The 10,382-nt window shown below is 33.5% G+C and overlaps 1 protein-coding gene across 1 annotated transcript; it reads left to right on the forward strand.

The window, feature by feature from the left end:
• Positions 1 to 8,051: 8,051 nt before the first annotated feature.
• On the forward strand, positions 8,052 to 8,855 carry LOC146919586 (uncharacterized). Its single transcript, XM_085713016.1, has one exon. The coding sequence runs from the start codon at positions 8,229 to 8,231 to the stop codon at positions 8,625 to 8,627; it is 399 nt and encodes a 132-aa protein (XP_085569142.1). The 5' UTR covers positions 8,052 to 8,228; the 3' UTR covers positions 8,628 to 8,855.
• Positions 8,856 to 10,382: the final 1,527 nt, after the last annotated feature.

A 10,382-nucleotide genomic window follows, 5' to 3' on the forward strand; every position in this document is an offset into this window, starting at 1 on the left:
AGCAGGAGAGCCTTTGCTTCTTTGACCTTCTTGCTCCCTTCATAATTTGAACAGAGAGAAGCAAACATAGCTTTAGCAGTGGATTTGTCACTCATCTTCATGTATTCTGCTTTGGGTATGGCAGTGACAAGGGCTCCTCTGATAATATGATGCTTCTTGTAAAGTTTCCTCAGTTCTGGAGTATGTTTCTTTCTATCCACAGCAGCTCCTTCTTCATCAAGGACTAAATCACCAACACCATCTTCCAGAATATCCCATAATTCTTCATCTAGGCTCATGATGTAACTGTAAAAGTTGGTCTTCCACCAAGAGAACTCTTTAGCATCTCCATTGAATTTTGGAATCTTTCCAACACTGGATTTCTTACTATCACTATAATCATGTGAGACATGTTTATAGCTAGTATCACCAGAACCAGTAGGAGGAGGAGTAGACATGTTTTTCTCAGATCTTTGACTGTTGCACGGTTAAGTGTTACACAACAGACCAAGGCTCTAGATACCAATTGAAGGTGAGAAGAACACAAGAAGGGGGGGTTGAATTGTGTTTTTAAAAAATTCTTCGTTTCTCCTAAAAACTGAACACACTGATCAGAAGCTAAGTGAGACAGCTTCTGAAGTGATAATCAGAATCTAAATGCAGCGAAATAAAACAGAGAGAGAGAAGAAGAACGACACAAAGCAATTATACTGGTTCCTTCCACAATCCGGAAGTAGTCCAGTCCCCCTTGCACTTCCAAGGAGATTTCACTATGAGTAATATCTGATTACAAATGCTCAAGCACACAAGCAAGAGACTTCATTTGCTCAAGCACACAATCTAGAGACTTCCTTTGCTCAAGAACACAATCAAGAGACTTCCTGCTCAAGCACAACTGCAAGAGACTTCCTAACTAAACAAAATTACACAGAAAATTGTTTAAGGTTGAACACTTGATATACAATCAGAGGTGCTCTCAATACAAATCAGATACAGACTCAATGAACTTAAGAATTTCTAAGATATGACTTTGAGACACAGAAATTCTAAGTGAATGCAGAACAATTTCAGCAGAGGTTTGGCACTTGTAAAAATGTTATGAGTCTTTCGTTCAGCGTTCTTGCATTACCAAATCTCTAGGTCTTCACTCCTTTATATAGAGGTGTGAAAGAGACGTTGTGAAATTGCCAGCACACCAAAGAGTCGTTGCTGAAGCTTGATCTTTCACCAATGATCTTTTGCCTGATTTGGTTGTTGTCCTATAAAGAACCAATTTGAAATCCATTCCTTATCCAAAGGAACATATATGCAGGCGAGACCGTATTCTGGAGCTGTTTTCTTGTCTTGTAGCGTGGACACGAAACAGAGTAGTGGAGAACGTGGTTGTACAATTCGTACAATAGTACAATGTCAACGCTTTCGTCCAAATTGCAAGCCCATGCCTTCAAACACCTTCGAAATGACCGTTGCAATGTTCCACTGATTTTCTGCTGTGTTTTCGAAACCAATAGACAGCTTTTGCAATGTAGATTCTTCAATCTTTGAATGTTTTGCAAATCCAGTTGATCTTCAGCTTCTGGTGAAATGACTTCTGATGAGGCAGCTTCTGATGGTGCAGCTTCTTCAGCTTCTGATGATGTGGCTTCTGGACCTCTTGTCTTCAGGAGCACTATTCTTCAGGAGCAGCTTTACTTCAGGAGCGCTATTTCTTCAGGAGCAGCTTGACTTCAGGAGCGCTTTGCCTTCAGAATCATCTAAGCTTCATTTACTTTTGCTCTTTATTTGCTCATTCAGAACCAATCAATGATGTAACTTTTTTAACTGTGGTCCTGTACACTTGAACAAATATTAGCTAGTCCAATTTACAATTTTTAATACCTTGTTATCATCAAAACTTTTTAAGGTTCATTGTTAAACACATTTTGTTCCAACAGCGCATGTTAAGGTGCGCAGCGTGACTTAACTTGCGCAGGGGTAAAAATGGAATGGCTGCAGGGTGCGAGTGATTTGTGCTGGGTGGAGAGCAAAATTCTTCTCCTTACCCTATATTTTCATTTGACTTTGGTGGATTCATGGGCCTAGCCTAGGGTAGAGTTTGTGATTTCCAATTTTTGATCTTCACAATTGATTTAATCTCCTCATCCATAGCATTCCTCATCTCCATATTTTCTCTTTCATAGTTTTTTTTTTTTTTTTGAGCAATTCTCTTTCATAGCTTAGTCAAAATATATTTTCTCACTATCTGTCAAAAGGAAATATAACTCCTAAAAGTCAACAATAACTTAATTAGTCATTTCATAAATGTGAAAAATGTAGTTTATCTTCCTTGAACTTTTTCTTGAGCTTCTTTCTTTGTAAGTAGATGACATTAGAGGTGAAGATGACTAAATATAATTAGCGGTAGGTTCGTAGATATATTTCTTTTTTCTACCCGAAGTCAAGATAGTTAAACACACTTAACTACTAGTACTATTCTTAATATGTGTAAAATCAATTACTTTTTCGTATAATTAGGTCGAAAGTGAGTTCTATTATAAATCTTTAATGAGATTGAGGATTCATTGAGCTTATACCGGTAAGATTTGTAATGCTATTACAAGTAAATTGTCAATGGTTTCAAACAACAATCGGGCATGATGCAAATTGGATCTCTGCAATTCCACCATTACTCTAATTTGTTGGAACTCATGGTCTACATGGATTTTTATTATGACATAACTCTTCCCCATATTCTTCAATAAGGCAATGCTTGTGCAAACTTTCTGGTTAAGATGGAGACGAGTTGGTGGGACACTTATCATGGTTTTAAGAGGCCTCAACAAGGTTATATTTGGCCTTGTTGGGGGATGATTTAGGGGTTTCTTTTTCTAGCCAAGGGTACATTCCACTTGATTTTTTTTTTTTTTTTTGGATTTGTAGATGAAGTGACATGTACCAATAAAAACTCATACATAACCGTGAGATTTTGAGTTCAAAGTCGAGTGCGTGTCTAACCTATTAGTATCAATATTGTCAGTTGAATTGCATCTTACAAACAACTCTCGTGATTTTTGTTGAGTATGGCTTATATATAGACATGGAAGAAATGCAAGGGGTGAGAGTAGAGGTATTGTTGTAATGTGAGTCATAGTATTATATATACGACTTGTAACATCGAAACTCTAATTCACTCAAGAAATATACGAAACTATAGTTGCTTTATAGTATAGAGGTAGACATCATTGACCAAACTGCGTATACAAATAGCAACAGGGAGGACAGTTGGGGGAGTGCAATGACGGAGGATCGAGATCCATTTTGAAATTGATATTGTAACATAGAATAATATTAGTCCTTCATTGGTGTCCGCTTAAAACTAGTGTAGGACTATTGAAAAAAAAAACTAGTGTAGGACTAATAAACCAAAAAGAAAATATTGGTGGACACCCGTACCACCTAATCCACACATTTTCTATGTCCTAATTTTGTTTTTTGAAGGGTGAGAATATGGGATCCACCAGAAGTGTAAAATTGGTGGATCTTGTGTCTAAATATCAGCACCTTAAACTCTAATAGAAACTACATTGATAAAAAAAAACTGAGTTATATTTGAACACTAACAATTCTTTTAACACTCATTTTATGTAAAAAAAAAATTATGACAATCATTTAACCCTTCATTTCCTTTTAATAATTTTTTTTAAGACTCTCTCTCTTTTTTTTTCCCATCACACCATTGATCTATGACCACACTTACCGTTTCTTTCTCTCAACGTGAAAATAAGGATTATAAAAAGGAGAAAACTTAGGTACAGTACATACCTACTGTTGGTCCTGTTCCCAATTAAATTATAACACGTGTACAGTTTTTAACACGTCACTCGTTAATTATTAACACCATCAAGTTTTTTGTATTTTCCAGTATCATCCTCTTCTTCAATGGGGCCAAAACCACCGCTCCCGTCGTACCGTCAAAGAAAACGTACCACAACCACACATTTGATTTAGTATTTAAGATCAATATTTTAACTTTGATTTTCAGGTAGCTGATTCCAAATCCTTTTCTTAATTGATTCAATATTATGTATTTTAATTTGAGATGTGTAAGTGAAGATTGATTGTTGGATCTCCTCTTCAATCGACTACCACAAACTTCTTCTCTCCAATTTGCTGTGTCTGAGGGAACCAAAGCTATGAATACTTAAATTATTCCAAAGTAAAAAGGCAAGAAAAAAAGTGGAGGCCAAATCTAAATTTTCTTAGTATGAAGTTTTTTGACATTAAGAAACGGCAGGAAGGGAAAATTTTCGTACCCAGTGGTGGTGGTAAGTTGATCACGGTGGTGGTAGCCTGTTGATCTCGTAGAAAAGAGGATGTATTTTGTTGAAGTCATCCGTTGAAGACAAGATGGAAAAGTAACTGTGTTATTTTCTTAATTAAAAAATTTGGAAAAATAATACACGTGTCGTGTTGTGAGTGGAGAACAGGACCAACAGTGGGTATGGTACTGTCCCTAAGTTTTCTCCTTATAAAAAAAGTGTAAATAAGGTGTAGATAATTTTTCTAATAGAAGAAGAGTTAAATATGTTTTTGTTCCGTCTAAATATACCTACTTTCATTTTTAATCTCACTACAAATTTCTTTCAAACTCTAGTCCTTCTAAATTTTTGATGCCAATTTTAGTCTTTATTTGTTTAGAAGAGATCTCGCATCTTCCAAATGATTTTTTTTTATGACATATCATTATTGAGATATGAAAATATTATTAGTTTAATAATTTAACTATTTAATCTTTAATATTTATTAATCGATCTATAATTTCAAATTAAAGATTAGATTGTTAATTCAATATTAAATAGTTAAGATATTAAATTAATGATGTTTTAAGGTCTTAACAACAATGTATCACAAAAAAAAAGTTACTTCAAACATGCAACATGAACATTTAAAAAAAAAAATAGAGAGAACCAAAGTGTGTTTCACTTGGCTAACTTTGGTGCCATTGTTCAACCAGTTATTCCCATTTAAATAACTTATTTTCATCATTCATCCACTCCCTAAATACATTAAATCCGACATACTCTAAATCCGACCAAAGTTTGAAGAAACTTTTAGATGAATTAAAAATAAAAGTTAGTATTTTCAAAAGACCAAAGTATACTTAACCTTAAAATATGGGCAAATTCTAAAATATAAAGCTAACAACTAACTTTTTATTTCATGAAAATTATTGTTAATTTATAAATTTAGAAAGTAAGAGCAGATGTATTACGAATGTATCATAGAAGTTAAAAAAAAAATGAAAAAACGGTGGGCTAATGTTGAAAGTGGGATACTTTGAAGTTGCTTGTCCAAGTGGAGCCTAACCCAATTTATCTCATACTAGACCATCGACCCGTGCTCCGCACGGGTTCTACCAGCTTACACATGCGCGTTTGAAGTTACGATTATTAGTCTCTTCCTATATTAATTGGTTATAACTGAATCAATATGTAAGTAATATTTTATAAAATTCCAATTACGATAAATATTAGTCGCATAATGGTGACTTTAGTAATATAATTTGTTGCTACCATTGGAATGCAATAAATCAAAATATCGTACAAAAATCATTGATTTTTAGCACAACTTATCTTACATTACGAAATACTTTTGGATATACTACATTTGAAGTCACATTGGCATCTTGAACATTTTCATCCATTGTAAGCATCTTCAATCCATCTCTGGAGGTAACTCTTGATATTGCAACATATAACTGACCATGTGAAAACACATGACTTGGCAAATATATCTCAACTTTCTTCAGAGATTGTTCTTGACTTTTGTTAATAGTCATTGCGAAAGAAACAACTATCAGAAACTGTCTCTGTTGAAATTTGAAAGGTATCATGACATCAGAAGGAGTAAGAGATAATCTTGGTATAAAAAATTTTCTTGCATATATTGCTTCAAAATATGACCTTTCCTTCAGGCACAAATTTACCCATTCTAGTTATGATTAGTCTTGTGCCATTGCATAATCCTGATCTTTGATCTGTATTCCTTAACAACATCACTGGAACACCAACCTTTAACCTGAGTTTGTGATTTGGAAGACCAGGTGTATTAATTGTGTTGAGAAATTCAGGAGTGTGGACAACATCAATTGCATCGCAATTCGGGTTTGTTGCTAACGGCGAATCTTAACTCAGATACATTTTTGCTTCGCCTGGAATCAAATCCAATATATAGTCGTTTATTTGTTTGACAATTGAATGCTTTGGAGTTAATATGGACTTGTCTTGAAAATAAGCTATATCAGTCATGCTATCTAATATATTTGGATAGGTGATCTTGACAATAGTCGCAGTAGAATTCTTTGTGTTCATTATAACTTATAGTATTATTATTGCTTTCCATTAGTGATATCGGCAAAAGGAGTGCGCGAACTTATATTACGACTTTTTTACCTCATATGAATACAATGATGATCTTTAGAGGATTCTTGTGAAACTTGTTGCCCATTTCATGCCCAGTTTGGTTTTTTTTTCCTTCTATGCTTTAGATAACAAAGTCAATGGTTCATTTTTTGCAATGCCGATTAGTTGTCCATCAGTTAGGTATACATACACACACGTGTGGAGTCCTCCCATACACATGCGGCTCATATCATAAGTACTGCACAATTATAGATGTAAAACCAGTGCATGCTTGCTGATATATACTCCCTCCGGTCTCAAATATAAGAAAATATTCTTTTTTTAGGTTCATTGAGTAGTTACTGTATCTGGTCTACATTGTGAAGATGATACATTGATTATTTAATGAATCTAAAAAATGAATCTTTTCTTATATTTGAGACCGGATGAAGTACGTGCTTTGTGTATCTCAATACAGTAACAACTCTTCGTTTTATGCATGATTGCATTTTGGATCCACCAAAGTTACATAACGGTACAACTCATAACCAATGTCTTTTGTATGGTGTGTACCCAAAAACATATAATCATGCGACACATATTGCATAACAAAAAAATGCAATGTCAATTAAACTTCTCTAAATAGCGGCAAAAAGAGCATTGTAAACAAAGTGCATCAATAAACAATAAAAGCACAGAAACTAACAACAATATCTTATGACCTTAGTTTGTGAATCGATTTAAATAAATTTATTACTTAAAAAAAACACGTCAATTAAACTTTTCTAAACAACGGCAAAAAAGAGCAATGTAAAGGAAGTGCATCAATAAACAAAAACACCACAGAAACTAATGGAGAGCATTAGCATATGACCTTCATATGTGAATCAATCTAAAAGGACCTAAGCCCCAAAATTTCTACAAATAATTTCTTTTACCGAAAAAAAACTATTTTTAAAAAAAAATTATTGGAAAAAAATTACTGGGATTTTTTTTTACTTGAAAAAAATATGAAAAAATTTTTTTTACTGGGAATTTTTTTTTTACCGATTTTTTTTTAAGTAAAAAAATATTTTACCGAAACTTTTTTACGAAAAAATATTTACTTGAAATCAACATTAAATGATGGTACCAAAGCTTGCATAACACACCAAGGAGACATTAATGATGACATGTCCACACTTGGGAGGGAAATTCAAATTTGAAAACTTGAAATCAACATTAAATGCATCATTAAATGATGGTACCAAAGCTTGCATAACACACCTAGGAGATGTGTTTGGGAGGGAAAACACAAAAGCAATTAGGGTTAAGCATTTGCTTGACCTAACTGGCTTTTATAATAAGTATGATATGATATGATAACCAAAGTCTCCATGAGTACCAAACTTTCTCCACGCGCCACCTGCACCTCAACAACTCTACCACTTGCCCTACGGCATTGACTCTTACCTTAAAAACCCCTCACGCATCCACGCGCCTCCCTATGAGCGTAGCCTAACTTCTACCCTCATTGCAGTCCAAAGGACCCTTTCACACCAACGGCTAGTTCTCATTACAAAATGCAACACGACAATGATGTATACATCCAAAGCAACCTTTTCTTTCCTTTATGGCCACCCAAATAATTATTAATTAATTTTTAGTTTGCTAATTTTTTAATCCAAATCCATATATAAACATAAACACACTTTTATATATTTATTTTGTACATTTTAAGTGTTATAGCAAGTTCAATAGCCACCAACAATAACATAGATTTCACCTTAAAAAAACAACACAGATTCATTCATTCATCCTCTTCAACTATACAACCTTGTTTTCCTCAAAAAGAAAAAAAACAACAACCTCGTACCTTGCATTTAACACATGGATTGTTTGGTGATGCCAGTTTCATTGATCAGGAGAAGATCTACAAGTTCAAGATTAGGTTATAGGCCACTAACCAATGATGGATTGGATCAACAAGATTCCGACAGTCGCGTGACGGTAGTGGTTGGAAAAGAGAAGAAGGTGTTCCTTGTAGACCCTATCATATTACAAGAAATTCCATTTAAGGTTTTGATGGATATCTCAATGAAGAAGGATCCAACAAAGAAAGAGAAGGATCATTTCCATTTTTCATCAAGTCAGCAAAGAGTTATCTTTGTGGATGTTGATGATATTTTGTTTGAGCACATGTTGTGGCTTATGAACAATGATACATCTTCTTTGTTTCAGCTGAATTTGAAGGATATTGTTGATTTCTATACTCATGATGATATGTAATCTTCTAAATTTACAGAGTACTTTAGCTTTCCTAACAGCAGAGGTAAGGTACTAATACTATGTTAATTTTACATTAATTTTCTGTTCATACTTCAGTGTTATTCAGTGTTATCTTTTTGTGAAATACAGAAGGGACACTTAGCATCTTGTAATATGTATCTAATGAACATAAACCATTACCAATATTGTATTATTTTACTCAAATAATTAATTATGATAGAATATTATAACAATAAATTTCATCATGTAGCCGACCTCATTTACTAAGATAAAATTTTGTTTGTTGTTATTGTTGTTCATCAATGGTTGATTATAATTCTTTCTTATACAATTCGTTCGTTTTCAAGTTTAATATTTGCACTCCTATTCATTGTGTTGAAATTCGGGATCTAACTCATCCTTACAAAATCGGCTTGTAAGGTGAGGATTGTCTCCTCTATATAAACTCTTATCAAGAGTCTTATCTATCCGATGTGGGTCTTGGGTTTTTTCCAATACACCCCCGCACGCCCAACACTCTTTGGGCTTGGTGCGTGAATCGATAGGTGGTCCTTGAATTCGACAAGCTCTGATACCATGTTGAAATTCGAGGTCTAACTCATCCTCACAAAACCGACTTGTGAGGATGAGTTAGACCCCAAATTACAACAAATTGACCCATCTAATGTAATTTACTTAGAATAGGAAAAAAAAAAAAAGGCATTTCATTGTTGATGGAAATATAAAAACATTAACTAAGGTAAGTTTATGTGTACATATAAAATTAACCAATTTTATTTGTTTATTTATTTAGGATTATTTTTTTCCTTTAGTTGGAAACTGCTCTTAAAAGTAAAATCAATTTCTACATGACTCTGGATGTAGCTGTTTGGCCAAGTTTCCAGCCTTTGGTGGATTGTCGGTGATGGAAAATGACACTATTATACCTTGTGAGAGGTGTGCACGAGAAATAGAAAAAAGAAATGGAAAAAGGATAATTGTTATACAGTCGCAGATTCAACTCATTTAGATTTGACTGCACTAAGATATTTCAATTCTGGATCAAGCTAAGTCGCTCTTCATTTTTTCTCTGAGGCTTGAAAAATATTACTTCATCCGTTTCAAAATGAGTGTCGCTTTAGCAAAAAAAAATGTTTCAAAATGAATGTCACTTTTAGTTTCCAAAGCAATAATAACTTTTTCTTTTCAATTGTACCCTCCAATTAATACTCTGCACACTACTTCCAAAGTATTACTTTTAAAACTAACAAATAGTTAATAAGGATAGTTTGGTAAAATAACCATTCTCTTTCTTTTAATCATTGCATTTCTTAATATGTGTGTAAACACCTAAAACGACACTCATTTTAAAACGGATGGAGTAGTTCACATCTAGTAACCTTATAATCATTAGAGCGTACAACTAATGTTATTTGTTAATATGAAACCATTTTAGCACTTCTATTGTATATGCTCATTGATGCACAATAATTTCACTCTTTAAATACTCAAATTATACTCCAAAAATATTAATCATTTCTAAACATTTCATCCAAAAATATTTCTTTAAGTACTTAGGTTTCAGAGATTCTTTGATAATGATAACATGTTGTCATCAACATTAACAACATTAGTAGCAAATTCTTTTGCAAACATTTTTTAAAAACGCATAAACAAATGAAGTTTTTTTCTATCATTGTCGTAGACAATATTTAATGAGATTCCCTATCATCATTTCATGAGTCTCGATGTTTATCGTGATCTTGAAAAACTCTC

This window comes from Medicago sativa, chromosome 5, assembly GCF_051527215.1.
Source record: "Medicago sativa cultivar Bolivia chromosome 5, Bolivia_mono, whole genome shotgun sequence".
Classification (NCBI taxonomy): domain Eukaryota; kingdom Viridiplantae; phylum Streptophyta; class Magnoliopsida; order Fabales; family Fabaceae; genus Medicago; species Medicago sativa.

Excerpts from the sequence above, each read along its gene's own strand:
- LOC146919586 (XM_085713016.1), top strand. The coding sequence starts at position 8,229 with ATGGATTGTTTGGTGATGCCAGTTTCATTGATCAGGAGAAGATCTACA.